Source organism: Colossoma macropomum, unplaced genomic scaffold, assembly GCF_904425465.1.
Source record: "Colossoma macropomum unplaced genomic scaffold, Colossoma_macropomum, whole genome shotgun sequence".
In the NCBI taxonomy this organism is placed as follows: Eukaryota; Metazoa; Chordata; class Actinopteri; order Characiformes; family Serrasalmidae; genus Colossoma; species Colossoma macropomum.
This window is the reverse complement of record NW_023494793.1, coordinates 5,407,950-5,431,086: the sequence shown is the minus strand read 5'-3', so window position 1 is coordinate 5,431,086 and position 23,137 is coordinate 5,407,950. Positions and strand designations below refer to the sequence as shown.

Genomic DNA, 23,137 nt, shown 5'->3' with positions numbered 1-23,137 from the left:
CGCGCTGTTGTGTTGGGGTGTAATGACTATTGATTTTCCCTGAACACATTCAGTGTGCAGTGATTTTATTTCATGCAGTGAAGCATAATAAAACTGAACGGTTTCAAGGATGCTGTAGATTTCTGGGAAATCTCTGAAACCAGTCAGAATAAAAAAGTCATCTGGATTTAGAGCGCGGCAAGGCCGGGCGAGAGGAGAATTGCAAGGACAGAGACATGGACGGTTTCTGATCCAGTGTTTTTTAGAGAAAGAATCTCTAAGGAAACTAAAACTGATTATGGATGCGTAGCGTTACTCAATCTTAGAAATGGTATCCAGCTCTACAGTGGGAATGAGGGTTTGGTAGATTTAGTTTTTTTTGCTTAATTTGGACCCAGTGATTTACAGTAGTGAGGTGTGGAGAAGTGCACTGATGGCTAATATCAGCATCATCTGTGGTTTGGATGGAAAGATGTGAGGACTCATTAGCTGTGTTCCAAAGGGCGGGTCCTCGGCAGGACTGTCCCATGAAGACTCCTCCTAGTTAGTAGCCTATTGGTCACACAAGTGGAACAGTCCTAATGAGGCTGCATGGTGACGTCACTAAAAAGGTCTGGCCGCTTGAAATTGCAGCGCGAAACTTGTGAGGGAACCAGTGAGCGAAAATGGAGCCTGTTGTGTTTGTTGTTATGGTAGCTAATACGCCAACAAGCTTACGTAGTACAGTAAACTACACATATACAAATACTTCTGATCACTCAGAACGTAGGCTGTATACAAAGGGTTGGTCGCTTTGGAACAGCCTTTTATGGCGTAGCGGCTGAGAAATGCAGCCTAGACTTCGGAACGCAGCCAATTGCATCATTACAAGCATTTAAGAGTAAACAGTTCAAATATGTAATTACTGATTGCGTAACGTCTAAATTAAGGGTGCAGCCATGCGACAGTCTAATGTAGATTACAGGTTACAGCTAGCTAGACTAGTTTAGTCACATGGTTTTTTTCATGCACCCATGTAACTTGGAAGGAAATGTCGTTCTTCAGGCCTCAGGATGCGACACAAAAGAGCAGCACATTACATAGAACTACGCAGAGTACAGATACATGACAGTGTAAACAAGTGCAGAACATGCAGTAAATACACTAGGCAAGTAACATACAGAACAATAAATATACTTGGCACATACACATGATGCTAAGATTATAGTCTTAAATATCAAGGGGTACTTAATGCAGTGGTTCAGCTGACTCAAAAGACCCCCTGATAGAGTTAATAGTTTCATAGGATGGCTCAACATTACTCGATTTGATTAAGATTCTAAAGGAAATGATTAATTGCATAGTGAAGTCTTGTATTTCACTGTAGTTTGATTTAGTGTAGTGTAGGCAGTAAACTAGTAAATCTTCACTAAAATTAGAAAAATTAGAAAATGCTTCACTGCATGAAATGTGTTTTGACTTAAAAACAAGAAACACAGGTTATTGAATATTAGCTGGTTTGGGTTTATTCTAGCCTTCCAGAACAGATGCCACTGAATTGTCACCTCTAGTGGGGTTTCTGCTCACCTAATGGATAGGTTTAGTAGAAGAGTTTTAGCGTATACAGTCAGATTCAGAGACCACATTAAAAATCTGGAATTTTTTTTTCATTTAAACTTGGAAATAAGCAAAAGGATGTTGTAGAATTGAAAAAATGAGGCAAGGAAAAGTTATTAAAAGTAAAACGATATGGGTCAAGTTTCTGCACTATTTCCAGGTCAGTATTCATATTTAAGCCAATTTGTGACACTGACCATGTACGAAAAGGTGTGATTGCTTTGAGTCGTGTCCAGACTTTTAGCTGGATTTGATCTGCTGATCAGAGGCTCCTGCACCAACTTGTGGAGTCCATGTGAGCTTGAGCGCACACTGTCATTTAAGCTAAAAAGTGACGTACAGTGCTGGTAAACAACCACAAATCCACTCTTTAAATTTCTGCAATATTTGAAAATGAGCTTTTCAAAAAAAGCTCCACACTGTGTTCAGATTGGTTCACTTATTCACTAATGAACACACGGCGCCTGCTGTACGGTGAACTGACTGAAGAACCAACAGGAAACGCCAAAGAGGGAACATAACTGAGACGCTGAATAGTGCACTAGCTCTCTAATAGGAAGCAATTTCAAACGCAGCTCTAGTCATTCACAGATATCGTGGTAGTCGCAAGTAACTTTTGACCTTTGTTCTTCTCCAGGAGGCCCCAACAACAGCTCGGACACGGAGAGCCTGCCCTCCCCTCGCTCCTCAGAGGACAGCAAGGTGAAGGAGGAGAACACGTCCCGCTCCAAACCTACCTCCAGCGCCCCTCCGTCATCATCGTCATCCTCCTCAGAGAAGGAGGCAGTGGCTCCAGAGCAGCAGGACGAGAAACCCCCAATCAAGATGGAGCAGGGCGGGGTGAAGGAGGAGGCGCAGGCGGAGGGAGGAGAGGGAACGAGGGAGGTACAGGGAGAGATGGAGGACAAGAAGCCCCCCACGCTGGAGCCGGAAGAAGGAAAGAGAGAGGGAAGGAAGAGGGAGCATGGAGGGAAGAGTGCAGGGCAGGACAGCGATTCCAGCGCCACCTGCAGCGCTGATGAGGTGGAGGAGCCGGAAAACGTAGAGAAGAACAGGCGAGTTTTTGTTTGTGGACAAAATGCTGGTGTTATGATTATATTGCTACATGCTGTGATTGTGATTCGACTTACAGTATATTAACCCTTTTTTACCTAATGTCTTGTTAGTAACGCTGACAGAGACTTCAAAGCCCAATCCGATTTCTTATTTTCATCCCTACCACTTGTTTTCGAGTGTCACCTTGCCCCTTGAAACTGAGTTACAAAGGGGTAGTGGTTATAATCTTCCTCTATGAAATGAGACCCTCAAATAAAAAGAGCATTACTTCATTAACAGCTACCAGCGCTGCTCTGTAGGCGACCCTGCCAGTCTGCAGTGACAGCAGAGGAGGGTAAAGTTCAGCTCCTCACTGCTGGGCTTTAGTTACATTAAGGGCGTCATATGCCTTATGAAATGAGTTCCACCTTAAATGGTGCAAGAGTTACTGTCTGGCAGTTCAGACGTCAGAACTGCTGGACTGTTTAAGGCGGAACGGGAAAATTAGCTAGATAGCTACTGAGACATTAGTGTACTGTTAGCGATTTTTTTTATGCTTGTTATGAAGAAAACGACCATAATACATTGAACCAACATTAAACTAAGATAATACAGTGGTTATTGTATTTTTAATGGAGAAAATTCTCACATTTGTGGGTTTCTTTGGTCTCTTGTGCAGCCATCTTGCCGGTTTTTCTTTTTTTCTCATAACACTCTGTTTAAAGTGAGTCTCCGAAAAGCCTCGATTTGGAGGGCCTTGCAGCTCTAACACTTCGCCCTACCCCTCCATCTCAACAAAAATCAGGACACCCTACCCCTAGACATGAATGCACAAAACAGAGGGATAAGGGCTGAGTGGTAGGGGTGAGGGGTGGAATGAGACTGGGCCTAAGCCATTAACTCAGAGGAGCCTGACGCCAGCAGACGCATTGTGTGTAAACCTAAAGAGGAATTCCACCGATTTTCTTTTTTTCTTTTTTAATTTCTGGTTAATTAAATATTATTTAGTCATTCAGAGTGGTTTGATGTGAAATGGCTCATTGTGTAGAAACTTACCGGCTCTGATTTCTTTACGGTGGTGGTGATAGGAACCAGGGGTCGCTATGTCTACAGCACAAGCATAGCCATATTTATTTACTACCCAAAATGACATCAACCTACACATGACCTCTGAGCTTTTGTATAAAATGTTGATCATAGTACAGCAGTAGGAAGTCTGAGTAATGATTAGTACATCTAAAAAAGAAAAATCTGATGGCCTCCACCGTTCAGGAATGTCAAAAATATTTTTTAAGTCAGGCAGTGTGTTCATAACCATTTCATGTAATAACTGTCTGTGAGGGAGCTTTTAGGGGCATTAAACTCTTCTCTCGTCTGGTTCCTATCACCACCACTGTGAACAATTCTGACTCAGTCTCTCCGTTTCACTCAGGGGCACTTTCACCCATTTCTCAACCTCCAGAGCTATTCTGAATGCAGCTAGTGTTACAAGAGAGAGAGAGAGAATAAGTGAGAGTGTATGAAGTGTACTACGCAAAAAAACAAACCCAAGCCCAGCGTTGTATGGGAAATGTTGGCCTGAACTCGTTCCAAAACCTGATGTTTTTTGTCTTTTGTGTTATGAGGAAGTGAATGTGCTGTTTGGTCAGTTAGTGGACTGTATTGTGGTGAGCAGAGCTGGTTGGTGGTGACTTGTTGATCTGTCCTGCTCTATTTTGTTCTGTGACAGCAGACACTGTATATATTGGCAGCACCAGAGGAAACATTAGTCTGAGTGCAGGCCAAAGAAAACAGTGAGAAAGAGGAGAGTGCATGTTTGGGTTTCTTTGTGTAGAGAGCAAATTACAAATCTATTGTGTGTTGTGTTATTATGTTTGAAGTGGAATGGCAGAAGGTTTCCTCTGAAGACAGAGAGAGAGAGGGAGAGAAAGAGAGAGAGAGAGGAGGGTTTAGTGAGATGTTTAATGTTTAGAGCATGTTTATAAAGACTGTAAATAGGACAGAGTTGACTGACCATATTAAGAAATGACTTCCTCTTCTCTTCTCCTCTCTTCTCTCTTCTCTTGTGCTCTCTTCACTTCTTCTCGTTCTTCTGTTCTCTTCTCCTTTCTTCAATTCTCTTCTCTTTTCCTTTCCTTTCTTCTCTTCTCTTCTCTTCTCCCCTCCCTTCCTTTCTTCTCTTTTCTTCTCTTATTGTCTCTTCTCTTCTCCTCTCCTTTCCTTTCTTCTCTTCTCTTTGCCTTTTCTTTTCTCATCTTCTCTTCTTCTTCTCCTTCTCTTCTCTTCCTCTCTCCTCTCTCCTGATATCATCTCCTTTGTTTTCTTGTTTTCTCTCCTTGTATCCTCTTCACTTCTTCTTGTTCTCCTTTCCTTTCTTCTCTTTTCTTCTCTTCGTCTCTTCTCCTCTCCTTTCCTTTCTTCTCTTCTCTTTGCCTTTTCTTTTCTCATCTTCTCTTCTCTTCTTCTTCTCCTTCTCTCTTCTTCTCTCCTTTCTTCTAATTTCTTCTTATCCTTTCTTCTCTCCTGATATCCTCTCCTTTGTTTTCTTGTTTTCTCTCCTTGTATCCTCTTCACTCTTCTCATTCATTCACCTTTTTGTTCTCTTTTTTGTTGTTTTCCCTTTAACATCTCTTCTCATCGCTTCTTGTCTCTTGTTTTACTTTTTTCTTTTTTGCTTCTCTTCTCTCTTTTTTACATATTTATTCCTTTCTCTTCCCATGTAGAATGACGTCTCCTAGACCCAGTCTGCTGAGTTATGCCCATGATGGAGTGATCTCCACTGCACTGCAGAAACCACTGGACCTCAAACAGCTCAAACAGAGAGCGGCTGCCATACCTCCAATAGTGAGTTTACACACACACACCTACCACAGCGAGTGTGCACACGTATACAAACACACACACACACACACACACACACATGCACACAGATATATAACCCAGTCCCCCCCTTCCATGGAACTCTCATTCCAGTGAAGTGCAGTCAGACTCATTTACAAATGATTAAACTTTACGCTGCTATATTTATATCATAAAAACTGTGTAGGCACACCAGGATGAAAGGACACATTTGTAATGAAGTATTCGTAAAGTGTGCGTGCTGGATGTTGTGCTGTATCACGCTGGTTCGCAGTCTGATCCTCTCTGCTGGATTAGATGTGCCGGCCTGCCTCTGTTGCCATGGATAATAAGACTGCTGTTAATCTCTCAGACATCAGAGAGATCCTGCTCTCTTCCATCTTTCCCCACAGCAGACAGCTGTTAGGTAACACAGAAAGAGACTCAGAGATCGAGTGAGTTACAGAAATCAGTCATTTAAATCAGTAAATTTGAGTGGTGGAACCAGCCTGGTAATAATATTCTGGCTAAAACATAAAGAAATAGCAAATACATTGTAGAATATTGCTATATTCTTATAAATGATGAGAATGAATTAATTCTGACATTCTTACGTTAATTCTTGTGCCCTTACTAGTGGGCATTAGAGTGACCAGTAGATTAGGGTCCTCTCCATATATAACTGTATATACAGTATATAACTGTTATGTGCATATTTCTAACATTTCTCTTGACCATTTGACTTGATGTTTCCAGTGTGGACATTCTGAGTGGTTTTGAAGTACCGTACTTCATTTAGCAGCGCTAGATTGGAGCTTTTTTTCTTTGTGGAGTGTCAGACTTTTTATTAATCAGTTTTTTTTTATTAACTCAGTAAAAATCAATAATGAAACAGTGGCATAAGCAATGGTTTAATCACAGTAATACCCTAGAACAGGGGTATTTAAAATTCAATAAAGTCCAGTTAGGGAAAATTTCCTCAAGCAGAGGTCCGAACATCATAATGTCTAACTTACATCATGATTTAGTGCCATATACTGTTTACTGAAGTAGCCTAGTTGGTATATCAACATCTTATGTAGTCAACAACTGAATGTCAAATCAAATAAAGTACAATTCAGTAACATTTCAACAACATTTATTGTCAGTTTTCTCTTTTTAGAGCACGACATGTGAACTTATAACTTCCCTCTGACTCACTTTCTTCTCCGACTGCTGTTTCTCACTTCATCCCTTCCCTGTGTGTGTCACTCACTCGAGTCTCAGTGCTCATCGTAATGCACAGATCTGATTGGCTGAGTAGCGTCACGTGTGATATTTACAATGTGTGCGGTTGGTCAGTGAGTTTCCCGGGCCGGTAAAGCGAAACCATAAAGGCTAAAGTTACGCCGATTAAAATAGGACCACCCTGTCGAAATTAAATATTTCTCTATGGTTTATCGGTTATAGTTCCAGGTCGGCATTGGACAGCATCTGGGTTCGGACTCGGGCCGCAGTCCGACACAGCAGGTAAAAGTGGCCCAAATCCAATCTTTTTCCTCAAATGTGACACAGATGTGTGTCTGTGTGGCTGTGTGAACAGCAAAAATCACATTGAATCGGACACCAATTCCGATTTGAGACGCTTTCGTATGTGGTACTGAAATCTGATACATATCCGATCTGCGGCAATGCGACTCTGTCTGAACAGCCAAATCGGAATTTATGCGACTTTTACGTCAGTACAACTCGACATTCATCATAACTTCGCGCTGCTGAGACTCAAACATTTAGGCTGATGTTTCTGTACTAAAAAATTAGAAGAGACTCATCAAACCGCTCCGTGTTCGGCCGGAGGAGCCCGAGGCTGCAGAGTCAAAGAACAGTTTAAAGAATCAGAGGACACGAACCAAAGAAGTGGCTGTGGCAGAATAACGCGCCCTTTTTCGGCGAACTCGAACACACTGTGGGTGATGAGTCCAGCTGTCAACCACTTGAACTTTATACTCGTTCATGCGATGCTGGCGAAGATGAAACTGAAAGCTGCGGGAGGGACTGGCGTTCGCTGGCCGTCGTGACTGTTTACCCTTGGATGAGCCGCCATGTAAAGCACTGTTCTTTTGCGCATGCGGGTCGGTTTAGGAGCTGATCTGTTCAGACTGATGTCGCATACAGGTCACATTTTAAAGATAATGTGAACAGCCAAACAGAAAGTCAGATTTGGGCCACTTTTACCTGCTGTGTAAACGTAGCCTTAGTGACCTCTGCCCTAGAACATAAAAGATTGCCACTAAGGCTGCTCTCATAGCACTCCCTCTTGTGTATTATGGCACAAATATAGAATGCTGATGCGTAGATATCTCTCTGTGTAAAAGCACTCTATGAATATGACCGACACACGTCATCATTCTGATAGATTGCAATATGCTTCAGTAATGCAATACACAGGAAGTGGTGGGGGGTGTATGTCTTCTGTGGTTTCATTTCACCATGAAAGAAGAAACTGCTTCTCACACAATGGTGGCAAAGGGTAAGGAACCTGATATGTCACAACAGTTAGATGATTAAGTTTGAAGTAGTGAATTAATTACTTAGTTATATATAGTCAAATAATTTTTTCTCTCTGTCTCTGTGTACTGTAGATGCCTGAAGTTTCCTCAGCAGGTGGTGGCGTACTGGGGAAGCAGCAGGCTCTTCCTGACGCTCTGGCGCTTTACGAGCAGCAGATCACTATGGCTCACGAGTCCTCACAGGAGGCCAAGCAGCAGCAGCAGCCAATCAAATCACAGCATTACCCCGGCGGTGGCGGTGAGGCCAGCAGCCCGCGGGTCCGGGCCAGAAGCCCCACTCCATCTGAACGAGAGAAAGAGGGTACGACCCTTGTGTCTAAACCTGTTCTTCAGTCTGCCTGCCTAACTCATTCATTATGTTCCCACCTTTGCTGGTGTTTGGTGCACATGTTTGTGCTGAGTGTAAGTGTATGTGGGGGTGCGTTCACACTTGGCAGGGTTGATCTGATCAAAACAATCGCTGGTATGAATGTTCTGTTTGTGCAGCTTGATGCTGCTCAAGTCCTGGCGGCACCGACTTAGTTGAAGTGGTCTGTTTCGCTTCATGCGAAGTACCAAAGAACATTATACAGACCAAACACAGAATGAACCATCGTGTCCTCTCTGGAGAGCTCCTGACATATTCCTGATTCCGTTTAGACGCACGAATGTGTTTTTTCATCCCTTCATGAGCTCTGAATTGGTAATTATAAAGCAGTTTTAAATGACAGCAAGACATGTTCAAAACCATTCAAAAATACTTGATACACAAGTAAGTGTACACACCACATAAATTTTATATTAATGTGCCACATTTTAACATTCACATAAAGTCACTCAAAGCCAAGTGTTACAGTGATTTTACTTGCATCGTGGGAAAACCACTGTAACGCGCAGCCTGCCATGGCTTAATGCTTTAGAACTAGGCTGCTCAGAATTGGCCTGAATTGAATTTAAAGGCAAGACCTTGCATGTGAAGAATCTATTGGAGTATGTAAATGATATACTTTCTCCATATATACCACTAGCATGCAAAAACATAAAGCTACTGAGTTGCTAACTAGCTATTTTGACTTTTTGGCCTTCAGCCCACATCAGATGTTATACGTTGCTCCCCAATGTAAAAAGTTTGCTTAGAAACTTGTAAGAAGTACATAAACAAGATATACATAAAACAACATGTAAGTAAAACAAGACATACATTAAACCCACAAGCTTAATTAGGCCAGAGGACAGTGTGCCTCAAAAAGTAGGCTGTTATACCGGTTATTGTTACCAGATGTACGTAGTCACCTGCCCAGTCACTTGCGACTTTTTATGCTTATGACTTTTATTTATTTAACATTTGGTGCAATGTCAAATATATCAGGGTGAACATTGATGCTGTTTTTCCTCCAGGCAGTGCAGCACTGTACAGTACGGTTATAAAACATGCATTTTATTTCATTTCCACAGCCAAATAACCTGTTCTGTACCCGAGTACCCATGCTGAATTTGGTTACCCTCCTTGCAAAGTGTACCAAGCTGGAATGTGTGGGTGGAGCTAGTAAAGGAGCAAACCATTGATATGTCAAATGCAGTAATCAGAGTTGTCATGCCAAACTACTGCCTTTAAAAAAGAAAAAAAAACTAGGTGGTCAGAATCGTTGTCTGTGACTCTTTAAGTAAAACCGAACACAGAGTAAAGGGTAAATCAGAGTTTGAAGCTCCTCCATTGTTGCTGCTGTTGTTCATAATAACTGTAAATGCTAGATTTGCTTGAGAAATCATATGAGCACATAAGCTCAAGAGAATTCTGCCTACATTCATGCTTCTCTGATGCGATGGGAAAGGGACAGGTTCTAGACCAGGGTCCAGATGGTTACGGGTTCAAATTTGTAACCTAAGTGCTGTATCGTTTAGCACTGCCTGGTGCAAAAACAGCATGAGACAACCAGAACTAAAACGCAACCATGTATAATTTATTGCTTTGGTCCAGACCAACAGACCCAAACTCTAAATATAAACGTGAGGTTGATAGTTTGTAGTTTATGATTGAGTGTTATGCTGCTAAGAGAAGTGTCTGTGGACTGGTTACTGTGGGTGAAAACACCAAAGAGTGCAGAGACACTCTACCAGGGCAGGACAGGAGAAAACTCCTCTGCAGCGGTGGGGTCCGGTGAGTGGTTTTGGTGTTAGTGTGTTGTGGTTTTGTGCTCAGCTGTAGTGTATCTGTCCCTGCAGAGCTGGCGGGGAAGGAAAGATGGCTACAGACTCTACTGCATGGATTATGTAGGTTCACACACCACACAGAAACACGCACACTCTTTCTCCAGACTGTACAATCAAAGGTGCTCAGCTCTCAATGACCGCATCCTAATCAGCACTTTTTTTTTTCTTTTTTGCGGGGACTGTAAGGTCACTTTGATAAGATTGTGCATGTAAAAAGGTATTTTGTTCTTGGTGTAATGTGGATTTGCTGTTTTGAGTGGTGAGTGATTTGTGATTGGAGTGTACCTGTATAAATGAATTTTACGTGTGTGTGTGTGTGTGTGTGTGTGTGTGTGTGTGTGTGTGTTAGGGCTGCACAAGAGATTGTTTATTAGTTATCATAGTCAAGTCAAGTAAAAGTTGTTTATATAGCGCATTTCACAGCAGCCGTTGTCGCAAAGAAAAATCTGGGTCCAGGCCCCCATGAGTGTCGCCAATAGCAACAGTGGCAAGGCAAAAAAATTCCCTAAGAGTAAAAGAAAGAACCTTGAGAGGAACCAAGACTCAAAAGGGGAGTCCATCCTCCTCTGGTCGACACTGTATAGCAAAACAATAACACGAGCAAAATAAACAGAGAAGAAGGTTTTAACAGTAGTATAAGATATGGAAAAGGGGGTAAAGCAGGAGAAGCCTTGGCTGTGATTAAATAGTTTGATGGATGTGCAGCAGCATCATCATCAGGAGGGCCAGTTCATGTGGGTTAGGTTTGTACTTGAACCACACTGACCCACTGCAGGGCATAATCAGTCCTGTTTGAATGGATTTAGGGCCGTATTGCACACCCTTATATTGCACTGTTGTGTTGTGGTGATATCCTCACACAGAGGGCTAAAATATGCAAATTATGCTAGCTAATCAGTGTTGTGGTGGGGGTTTTTTGTAATCATCCAGACCAATCACAGTTCCAGATGAGTTTCTGTGGGTGTTTTGGGGAATGAAGTTAGTCACGTAATTATACAGAACCGTATTATTTGTGTCGAAATTAAAACACAGTCTTTAAAGCCGAATTCCACATATTTTTCAAAACTTCTATGTAATTCAGTCGTGGAAATTTAGTTCAGTTGCTGATTAATTGTAGAGAAACTTGCTCTCTGATTTTAAACAGTGGTGATGATCGGAATCAGGGGTCATGATATCTACAACACAAATATAGACATTTTATGGTTCCTATCACCACCACTGTGAACAATTCTGACTCTGTTTTTCTAGAGTGAAGCATTTCATATCAGACCAATTTTAAGACTGAGTTTATAGGTTTTGAAGAAATCAGTGGAATTCCGCTTTAACCATGTCACACATTTGATTGATTGATTTTTATTTATCTCAGATTATTGATTTACCAAGCATATAGCAATCACAGTATGGGGTAGACATGGCACAGAGCCATTTGTTCTCTTCTGGTATTAATGCTTCTATTGATATCTTGAGTATTGAGTATTAATGAGATATCTGATACCAATCTGATACTGATCATCTTTAAAATGCTTAAAAATGATGTCTAAAATCCCATCCAGCATTTTATTTGCTAATATTAGCCTGATACCAATACCTGTTGTGTGATTGCTGTCATCAGCAGTGTAATCACAATACAGTATTTGCAGCCCTAGAGTGAATGTGTGTGTGAGTGAGTCGGAGAGCATGTTTTGAGTGTTTGTGCTGGTGCTGATCGTCGGTAAACTGGGCTTTAATCTTTATACCTGTTCAGATGGAGTGAACTCGGCCTCACCCAGCCCACTCTCTCCTGCAGTCGCCTACTCAAGCATGTACGTTTGTCACGCTCTACTCCTGTGTTTGTACAGATAAGCCCCGGGCATTCTCTCCCCTTGCTGACGTTAAGAAGACTCCGGAAGACCTCAGAGCCATGGGCTTGGCCCGACCCGTGATATCACCATTCCAGCTGTCTCCTAGAGACATGGCCAAACTGAGCCACGAACAGCTCCTTCACTACTCCAGTAAGAGCCATTCTACTTTCATCAACTGTGCTCGACCTTTTTTATCTGCCTAGCTGTTTATTCATTTGTCTCTCTTTGTTTCTATCAGTCAGTCTACTCATTCGTTATATCTGTCTGTTCATCACTTCCCCCTTAACTTGGAAAATCACATTTGACTTGTTTTTTGAAATGAAATGAAATGTGTTAGATGTCCTATGTAAACATTAAGGTCACTCCTCAGTCCATATGTGGAAATTGCGCTGGCCATTTTGACATCACAACTATTAATATCTTCACATATGATCGTCCTTTGAGCCTGCAGCGGTTTCGCCTGTCCATAATTAAGTTATAAGACTCTTAATGGGATAGTAACAGAAACAGCCTGTTCAGTTCTAAGGATTAAAGAGAAATTGGACTGTTTATGGAAAATAAAACCAGGTGGAAAAAATTATTTACAAGAAAAATGTAGAATATGAGCTCTTTAATGAATAATAAGGAGCTCCTGCTACACAGACCCCTCATATGTCATCTGTTAAGATATCTTTCTGTTTCTCTCTCTTTCTCTGTAGCTCTCCAGCAGCAGGAGAGGTTGAGCGCTGTGCGGCCCCTCCACATCCCTGATCCTCCTCCCCTCATCTCCTCAGCCAAACCTGGCGGCTCCATCACCCAGGTACAGAGAGGAGCGCCAAAACCTCTAAAACACCTCTACTAACTCCCTACTCCACACGTGCCTCCTCACACAGCACACACCCACATTAACGTCTGCTCCAGTTGTCCACGAGTACATGCATGTGGATGTTTTAGTGCCCACAAATGCTGATCATGATCAAAGTAAAAAAAAAAAAAGTATAATTTCTTATTAAATCACCCTTTGAGGAAATTGGTAAATAAATGAATTGTTAAATAAATTGTTTAAACAATTTAAATAAATAAATAAATATTTTCAGTTAAAAAAAAATCCGAACCCGAATCTTTGAGTTTGATTTGCCATGACAAGCAGCATTAGCATTAGCTGCAACACAGTAGACTAGTTAGTTATAATGTCCATATTTGTCGGTGATCCTGAGTGCTAACATTAGCAGAGTAGGCTAACAAAAGCAGTGTTTTTATGTATTGTCTGAAACATGCCTCGTGTGGCACAATCAGAATGCAAAGTTAAAGAAAATCGCTAAAAGTAACTCAATAAATACTGTAAGCGAATCATTAGGAGCTCTAGTGACGGGCTATAAATGTTTAACGTGAGTATATTTGTTGATGAGATGGCGTCTGTGTGCATTACAGGGTACTCCAGTACAGATGCACAGTCCAGCCCACAGCTCAGAGCACACAAAGCTGTCTGCCCCAGGATCTCTGCCTCTGCCCTGGATGGAGCCCAGGAAGATAGGTGGGTATCCACTGAGTGTGGAAAAGAGACAGAGTGAATGAATCAGTGAAAAAGGGCTGACTGGAATGAGAATTGTTAGAGATGCACAGTTGAAAATAGCCAAGATCAGAATTGTCAGATTTATTGCTTCAAACCACAGTCAGCCAGTTTATTGTTTTTGTTTTGGCTGATCTGTGTTGGAGTTTTATGAGGTAATTAAAGTGAGGCAGGTGAGTGCAGTCACTCTGTATTTGAATGCTGCTGCTACACCTGAATCAAAATGTCATAACATAATTATACATGACTCATTTCGCTGAATAGCTGAAATGTCAACGCTTACTTTCAGTGTAGCACTTTTACATGAGTCATGCTTTTTAAATAGGCAACTGGATTTTCATTTATGAATTTAAAATGCCAGTTTGACCCCTTAAAGAGCAGATTATATCATTTTTGTTGAGGCTTTGTCAAATAGAAAGTACTGGAAGTGTGTGAGCGTGTTTCATTTGTTTGTTTAACCCACACACTGTGAGCTTCAGGTTTAAAAAAAGGTCAATAGAAATGGGCCAAAAGTTTAAATTAGAATTGGCCATAAATGTTCCTGATATGTGCTTCAGCTGCCTTTTTCAGTGTGTGGACATTTTGATGATCGATGTTGGATGAATCCATAGAACCTTTGTAGTGTATTTGTTACTTAAACAGCACTGTTTAACATTTCGTCATCTTTATAAAGTTAACGTTTTGGAGACACATGGCAGTGATGATAAACTCTTTACCTTTTTTCTTGCGCTCTCTCTCTCTGTCTCTCTCTCAGGTGGGTTGCCCATGGTGAAGCAGGAGCAGCTCTCTCCTCGTGGTCCCTCCTCTTCCTCCTCTCAGGCTGAGAATCTCTCCAGCGCGGCTGCTGCCCACGACAGTCTCACTGCTCGAGGTGAGTGTGTGTAGAAGTTTGATTTTGAGGCAGCTAGTAAACAAAACTCAGAGAAATTAACCAGACAGAAATCACGTTTACAGAAAGGAAACTTGCTGTTCATTTATTTTTTATGGGTTTTCACAATATTCTATACTAAACTATTCACAGTAACTTGAAGTTACCGGTAAATTACTTGCGTTACAGTAAACTGCCAGTTTCTCAATATCAAAAAAGGCACAAAATAGAGGAAATTAGAATTAAGAAAACAAATAGATCATTAAAAATATCACTAAAACTGAAAACTAAAAATAGTGAGAATGCAAGCAGTACAATAACCAAAAATGTTCATGACTAAAAATGATATTGATGATTTGATTTTTGAGTATCGTTATAATTTTGCATTATGATGGATTTTAACACTTTAAAATCGATGTAGCTGAACTGTCACCTTCAGACTGACTCGTCACAATGTTTTGCGCTGCTGGCGTTTATTAAATAAGTTTCTGAATGGTCTATAAAGTTTTCTGTGCTGTTGTGTAATTATTACTGACAGTTACTTGTTTATGCATGAGTTTATGACCAGTGTGTTTTTGGTGTTTATTAATAATTAATGATTGCACATTGCAAAGCAGTTGTTACCCGATATATATTCTTCTTCTTACTATTATTTTTCTGCCTCATTTTTGTCTGCTAACACAGTCTTTGAGATATCGACACTGTCCCAGCGACCGAACATTCGATCTGATTGGGAATGGTGGGCTGTATACAGCTTTTTGACCCGATGTACAGTTTTCTTACAATCTTCGTTAAATTACGATATTTTTTCCTATAGGAATGAATGGGGTGAAAACAGTGGCACGCCCATCTACTGTACTTGCGCTTAACCAAAAAACCCTGTTTTGCATATGCTATCTCAGGGCAGGCCCCCAAGCACGAATTCAATGTTGTTCTGACACTCACTTTTTTTTTTATTATCCCTCTTTTCTCTCATACACTCTCCTTCATTTTTGGCCCCACATAATCCCTATCATTTCTTTGCCCGACAGCCACCAAACTGCATGTACTCCCTCAGGGCAGGTCCCCAAGCTCTAATCCGCAGCAGTACTGATCCGCACTCCTCTGTGCCGTTTTTTTCCATCCCTCATTCCTCCCATAGAGTCCCATTCATTTTAGCACCAATCCAAGCCCTTATCTTATTTTTGCCTGACAGCCACCAAACTCAGATCCTCACTCAGGGCAGGTCCTCAAGCTCCACAGCTATAATGACTCACACTCATCTATGTGTTTATCTTTCATCTCTCGCTCCTCCCATAAACTTCCATTCATTTTTAACAACAACTAGCAACCACTTGGCAACCGGCTAACAACCACTCAGTACATACCCCTCATGCCATAGCAAGTACTGGAAATGTGTGAGCGTGTTTCATTTGTTTGAAATTGTGGACCTAAATAAGGATTAAAATGTGTGCTTTGCAGGACCCATGCCAGCTGTCCAGGGAGGTAGCATCACTAAAGGCCTCCCAGGCACACGTGTGCACCAAGAACCGCCCATATCGTACCGTGGTGGTTCCATCACTCAGGTAAGAGTGTCTCTTGTGTGTGTTGTGTGTGTGTGTTTGTTGTGTGTGTGTTTGTTGTGTGTGTGTTTGTTGTGTGTGTGTGTGTGTGTGTGTGTGTGTGTGTGTGTGTTGTGTGTGTGTGTGTGTGTGTGTGTGTGTGTGTGCATGCATGCCTGCATGTCCTTTTCTAATTTTGAATCACTCAGCACTTGCTCTGTTGCGTAGGGAGTTTCTGTGTGTGAGTTTGATGCAAAACACTTAACTCACACACGAGTAAAGCCAGAGCAAAACAGACCGAACTACAAGACCAACAAAATGGGGTGACTTTCAGATTTTTATGAACATTTTTACAAAAGCTCCATGTTTGATTATATTAACAAAGTAATGATAATGAAGCGTGCACTGAGTTGAGTATGAGTGTAGGCCGATGCCAATGTCAGGTATCTTTCATGTACGTGTCTGCCGATGCCAATACACAAACATTTTTTAAAAATATATAAAAATACAGAAATGCAGGTCTAAATCTGTCTGCATTACAAAGAAGTAGAGTGTGTATTTCTGTGCAGTTACAAATGCAGTGAAATGTTTAGTCTTTCTAACAATGCAGCCCAGTGTCAGTGGAGCACTCTGTTCCTCTGGAGTGCAGTAACTACATCAAATATGGATTCGAAATATCGGTCATATCCAAACATTTTTTAATCTGCCGGTACTGTTGTGAATCTACAGTCTTCATGTGTCCCTAATAATATAGGATATGGGGTAGGAAAAATGGTTTCCGTTCGGTTACTGACTCTAAGTATTGAAATCTATAGATATTCATAATAATAATGAAGGACATATTATTACATATAGATAGTTGCATATATATTATACTTATTATTATCATCATAACAAACAGATAGATCGATAGATATGTATGTACGAGGCATTATTACAATGTATATGGGACATAGTATTATTAGATATATATGTAACACATACGGGACATTGCATGATATTGCATGTTACCAAAGTATAAAAACAAGTTTGTGTGTGTGCCACTTTCCGTCATGAGTGCCCACCCACATCACAGCGTGACATAACCAGTGCTCTGTCTACACTCTGTTGCCATAGCAGCAGGTACACAGTGTCCACTCCAGTTCTCTCCTTTTATTAATGTGTTTACACTTCTCCTCCGCAAGCCGGTGTCACAGATCACACACACACACACACACCACACACACCACACACACACACACACACTCTCACTCTCTCCCCCTCAGAGCATGCCAGCTCGTCTACTGTGACACAGATTTTGCTCGAGCTAAAAGGAATGTGGGACGAGCAGGGATGTTTAATCAGATGTTGCTCAAATCAGCATGCGTTCAGCTTCAGGGGCTTTTCAGCTTCACTTCACTCAATACAAACAGATGATTCTGTCTATCTCACACACTCCTAACACACACACACACACACACACACACACTCACACTCACACACACACTCAACTTCTTAATAGCGCACCATTTACATATATTTACTATATAATGTAAAGTGCTGAAAAGCAGCATTGCATGCACATAGGCCTGGGCAATTAGGGTGATGTAGTCGGATATCAGCCATGATTGACAAATTATTGCTAATGCTTTAAAGGCAGTAATGCAGTGCTGAAAAAAAAAGAAGAAGGATTAATAGAGAGCTACAGTAGTCTCATGTCATTTTAAATAGCTTGATAAGTAATATTAATCGATAAATGCATGGAATCTGTTATTTTTTTTAATTGTTAAAACTGTGGATTATTATGGAGGCTACAAGAGAGCAAGTTCCAAACTGTCTCTGCTGCAGATTCCATACTCTATCTCGTTTCCCAGACTGCAACATGCTGTAGCTGCGTACCAAAGCCTAGGCTGCACCCGAGGTAGTGCGGGTCCTCGGTAGGTCTGTCCTATAAAGACTCCTCCTTAGCAGCTTACTAGTCACACAAATGGAACAGTCCTAACTAGGCTGCGTGGTGACGTCACTAAAAAGGTCCCACCCTTTTAAAATTGCGGCACGATACTTGAGGAAGCTGGTGAGAGAACACGGAGCCCGTTGCGTTGTGTTTGTTGCTATGGTAGCTAATACGCTAACAAGCTTATGTAGCACGATAAACTACATTTATACAAATAAGCTTTGGAACGCAGCTTGTCTGAGGATAGTTCTTAGCATTTTCCATGCAGCTTCCCAAATGTTTGGATGAAATGTAAAGATATAATACATCATAGTTTGCCACGGGCATCTATAACTGAATTCCAGAGCGGCTCCACTGTAATGGTGTTTCTCCAGAACGGGGTTTTACTAGCACTCTTTTGTGCATCATTGAAAGAGAAGAAACAACTGTGAACCCACATCAACAGGTGCTCACAGATGCACCTTTTCAAATGAGGCGTGAAACAGTTTGCAGAAAAGGTTGTTATTGATTGTTGTTTCTTGTGTTTCATTCAAGAATTTATTTCAATGTACCCTATTGGTCAGAAGCTCACTCTGATGTATTGAAGAGCTGTTTATGATCTGAAATGCTGAGCTTAATCAGCCCCACGGCAGGTTAGGCATGTATCATGAGTTGCTGTGGTGATGTGTCGCATTGTGAGACCGGGTTAGATCGAACTTAAGCTTAAAGTTATCTGGCTAAGTAAGAAATCATGCTTCGTAAGACAGTCCTCAGTTCTGATGTTGACTTTTATTCTTGTTTAATTGCTTTAATCAAATTTAATCAAGGTTATTATAAAAGGCCCAGCATATGGTGCTGTTTTTGGAGCTTGAGTGTTTTTCAGGGCACCTATTCAAAGCGTGCTTCTGATCATAAGAGCAGCACGCGCATACACTCAGGCCCACTCTCTCTCCCTCCTCTCTCGAAAAGTTGATATTGTATTACATATGCTATTTTTGTTTAATATGCTGAGTGCTGGTCTCATGATAGTGTAATGAGAGTGGCTATTGTGTGTGTGTGTGTGTGTGTCTGTGCACAGGGCACCCCAGCAGACGTGCTGTATAAGGGCACCATCACTCGGCTGATCACTGAGGACAGCCCCAGCAGGGACAGAGCCAGAGAGGAAAACCCAGCCAAGGGACATGTTGTGTATGAGGGCATCAGTGGACACATTCTCTCCTACGACCGTGAGTCTAACGCTCTCACTTTACAGACACATACGCCATCACATAGCCCACGTTTTGGAGGAATAGTTTGGTGAAAAATCATATTTACACAGATCCCCTCTTTCCCCAAATGAGGTCGAATACGTGTTGGTGTCTGACGTTTGCTGCTGTTGTTTTGTGCTGCTGCTGTGAGGCTAATGTAGCAATGGAAAGCTAATACCCTCACAACCTAACTCATCACTCACTTGCCTCAAACTGTGTCAAGTTGTTAAGTTATCTCAAATAGACTTATGTGTTTTTGACACATTATACAATGGATAGTTCCTGTCCTGAAAACTGATTGGCTGAGTCGCGTTCAAAGCCGTTGTAAAATCCACGATACACGCACACCTGTGACCACCTCACAGCAACTGAACTCAGCACTGAACTCGGCACAAGCACAAAAATCCCTTGTGCTATTTATGGAATAATCTTTAACTCTCATTCTGCTCGCAGGAACCACCGAGTACATTGATGAAGTAAGAACCCGTTTTTTGTGTAAACTGAGGGACTGGAGGCTTACGTTCTTAACTAGAACTAGGCTGGTCAGCTTGCTAACAGGCTAAAAGCGTCAACAGCCTAAAGAACTCCATCATTAATATCACAGGCTTGAATTAAAGTACTTACGATATGATTCACTGTAAAACAACAGTATAATGTCTAAAGAAGGTCACTTGAATGTCTTACACACTTCAAATGTTCATGTTTCAGTCAGAAGTCGCCTCACACCCAGGCTGAATCCCAAACAGCTCCGTACTTCCTAAATAGTGTGCTAGCTCAGAAGTTTAGAAGTATGGATGTGTCTGAGTCCCAAATGACTAATTTTTACCTATAATATTTATTTACTGATTTGGTGCTGGATCCAGTATTAAAATTCCTAGTGCACTATGTAGGGAGCAGGAAGCCTTTTGAGATTCAGCCCCAGTGTGAGAAGAGGGGCGCCTCTAGATTGGTGCTAAATGAGGCTCGCAGTGGTAATTTGGTGACCAAGAAGTATTTATAAAGCGAAAGGTTTTTGCATTAAACTGTGCTGTGTTATTAAATGTTCATTGGTATATGACAGAAGGTTTGTGAAATGACTGCAGTACATAGTGATGAGCAACCAAACGCTCTTCTCCTCTTTCAGCGGTCCATGGTTGCTTGATACCATACTCTAAAGGAACTACATTTCTTGGCAGAATATTTGTTTGTCAATTATTAATAATAGTAACCAAAATTATTTCCGTGTGTATTTTATCATAGTGTATGTTGGCCGCCGTTTTATTAAAGCAATTAGCCACTTGAAACTGTGCGTTACTGCGATTTTATCACAGGCAAGGGAGCTTTAGGCGCACCGTGTCACGGCATGCACCCTTCCCTATGATAAAAACATGGTAACGCACAGCCTCTCATGGCTTATTGCTTTAATATGACCCGCTGTTGTCTTTAAACATAGACAACGTTTAGTCTTCAAAAGGGCTACTCCTGCAGTTTTAGCTATTCTGTATAAATTAGTCCATTTTCATAGATAACAGTATGTCAGAATCCACAAAGTCTCTTTAAGATTGCTTAGTAGCCCCACACAGTGATTGAGTGATGATTTGGACATGCAGTTTGCTAATTAGTGGGCTTCCATTGCTTGTTAGCTATGTATTTCACCTCCAGCGCAAAACTTATAAAGCAGCTCTTTCGTGCACAAAAAGCTCCCTGACGCTGATTGCCCACTGCTCTTTGCAGGGACTCCAAACCCTAAAGAGGAGGGTAGAGGGGAAGTGTTGGGACTCAAACGGCCATATGACGTCATGGAAGGGGGCATCTCTCGAGTGCTGCCGCTGCGGGACACCCTGTCTACTGCTGAGGGTCAGTGAATGGCAAAAGCTCCTTTTGCCTTCTGCTTCCTACACTATTATTTATGATTTCTTATTCATTCTCCTGCCTTTCCCTTTTTTCTTGTAGGTTTGATAGGCAGAGCAATGCCTCAAGAGAGGGAGAGTCCTCATCCTCATCATATTCGTGGTTCCATCTCACAGGGTGAGTCGCAGTTACAAGTGCTTCGGATTTGGAAACGTGAAGGATTTCAAGAAGTTGTTTTGCGTGTTTGTTAGTTTTCTCCATTTTACACTGAGAGTCCCCTTTATGTTATCCACTGACACTCAAACTGTTTGGTGATCATCAGCAGTGTTAGGGCAAGATTTAAATGTAGGGTTGATTTAACAGGTTCTGATAATCTACGAAGTGTCTATAGTGGACTCTCAAAATAAAGTGTTTTCAAAACGTGTTTAATGAAACACAGCAACAGTAACGAATGTAAGCAGACGTTTATAGGTAAATAAGTGACTCCTAAAAGTAAGTTGCTTCAGCAAAATACAGAATTTCTTGCCCTAAATCAGTGAAAGCACTGAGGTAACACTCAGTAACAGGTCGAAAACTGTCTTTTTAGAATGACTAATAGATCACTGCATGTCTGTCTGTGTCCCTGTCTCTCCTCTCTCTCTCTCTCCTTCTCTCTTTCTTTCTCTCAGGTATTCCTCGTCACGTGGAGCCCCAGGATGAGTATTTGCGGAGAGAGGCTAAGCAGCTGAAGCGTGACTCGCCATCCCCCCGTGGCCCAGCCCTCGGCTCTGACTCCCTTAAAGGCCGACCACACGAGAGCATCGTGCCCACTGTTAAAGAAGGGGGCCGATCCATTCATCTCATACCACCCGAGGGCGTGATGATGAGCAAACCGCCCAAAGAGGGCTCCATCACACAGGTAGCTACTACAAACTCAGCCCATAAAGGGGAGTTCCACCGATTTTTCTAAATTTCCGTGTGAGTATACTGTTAAGATGTAAACAGTCACTCAGAGTTGTTTAATGTGGACTGCCCCATTGTAGAGAAACTTTTCACAGTGGTGGTGATGGGAACCAGATGTCGGAAGTACTTAATAACTACTTAATAAATTACATGAAATGGTTATAAGTATGATTCTTCTTTCCTGAGACATTGTTTTGCAGTAGTTTTGAGAAGGTTTTGGACAAAAGCATTCTTTTTTAAATGGTGGACAGATACATGCTGGACATCATAAGGCAAAAGAAAACTTTTTTTTTGGTTTTACTATTTTTTTTTTACTATTATCAACAAGTGAAAATGTAGAAGTTTATTGTTTACATTTCAGCAACATTTACGCAGAAGTTTAAAAAAAAAGTGGTGAAATTCTCCTTTAAACCGTGTGTTATTTAGTTCATCTTAAGGCTTATTATCTATTAACTTCTATAAATTCTTCAGCAGCCACTATAAAACAAAGTAATGTATTTGCTAGAGTGAGGAACCTGAGCCCACCAACTGTAAGGTTTCAAACACGGTCAGACGCTCGCAGATGTAACTTACAGAAAGGGCTTTCGGAGGCTGTGTGACACCAACAAATCCGTAGATTTTAGGTTGGTTTAAAAGAGAACTTTTACTGTGTGGTTATGGGCCCCCGACGGCCTTCATTTATGTACATTTTTTTATGATTGCTTGTTGTTTTACATAAACAGGGTACTCCTCTCAAACAGGAGCCGGCGGGTTCCTCCAAGCGCCATGACGTTCGCTCCATCATAGCCAGCTCCCCACGGCCTTACTCAGGGCTGCCCCCACACCTGGATTTGCGGCCTGAGCACCGGGGGTCTGAGCGTGGACGCTACGAGGATCCAGCACCCAAATCCCGGCCCAGCGCGGTGGTCAGCACCTCCAGCTCTCTGGCCCGGGCCTCCCCGCTGTCCCTGGCGGGAGAGCAGGGAGGAAAAGCCCACCACAGTCCTGTGGGTTATGATGAGCACAAACGGTCCAGTTACACCTCAGCCTCACACAGAGGATCACCTCTGTCCAGCAGAGACACGCCCCAGCGGCCACACGAAGGTACAGCCCAGCTTTTAGGTACAATGGCCTACACAGGATGTCTGTGCAGACATGTAAAGCTCCATTAACCAAGATATTAAAATACATTATTCTTTCCGTGTGTACCTCTCTCCCTCTCTCTTTTATCCCGTCTCTCT

The 23,137-nt window shown here is 41.8% G+C and overlaps 1 protein-coding gene across 4 annotated transcripts in view; it reads left to right on the top strand.

The window, feature by feature from the left end:
* ncor2 (nuclear receptor corepressor 2) overlaps window positions 1-23,137 on the top strand; it is a 179,295-nt gene that overhangs the window by 135,481 nt on the left and 20,677 nt on the right. For 3 of the 4 annotated variants that reach the window (XM_036578273.1, XM_036578274.1, XM_036578277.1), the window contains 14 exons: window positions 2,213-2,630; window positions 5,334-5,454; window positions 8,070-8,298; window positions 10,200-10,247; window positions 12,026-12,178; window positions 12,727-12,827; window positions 13,439-13,541; window positions 14,332-14,448; window positions 15,907-16,010; window positions 18,977-19,124; window positions 20,859-20,981; window positions 21,078-21,152; window positions 21,644-21,873; window positions 22,640-23,000. In XM_036578273.1, coding sequence (XP_036434166.1) covers window positions 2,213-2,630; window positions 5,334-5,454; window positions 8,070-8,298; window positions 10,200-10,247; window positions 12,026-12,178; window positions 12,727-12,827; window positions 13,439-13,541; window positions 14,332-14,448; window positions 15,907-16,010; window positions 18,977-19,124; window positions 20,859-20,981; window positions 21,078-21,152; window positions 21,644-21,873; window positions 22,640-23,000 — 2,331 coding nt within the window. The remainder of the gene's footprint in view (window positions 1-2,212; window positions 2,631-5,333; window positions 5,455-8,069; window positions 8,299-10,199; window positions 10,248-12,025; window positions 12,179-12,726; window positions 12,828-13,438; window positions 13,542-14,331; window positions 14,449-15,906; window positions 16,011-18,976; window positions 19,125-20,858; window positions 20,982-21,077; window positions 21,153-21,643; window positions 21,874-22,639; window positions 23,001-23,137) is intronic. The other variant, XM_036578276.1, reaches the window with a different exon arrangement.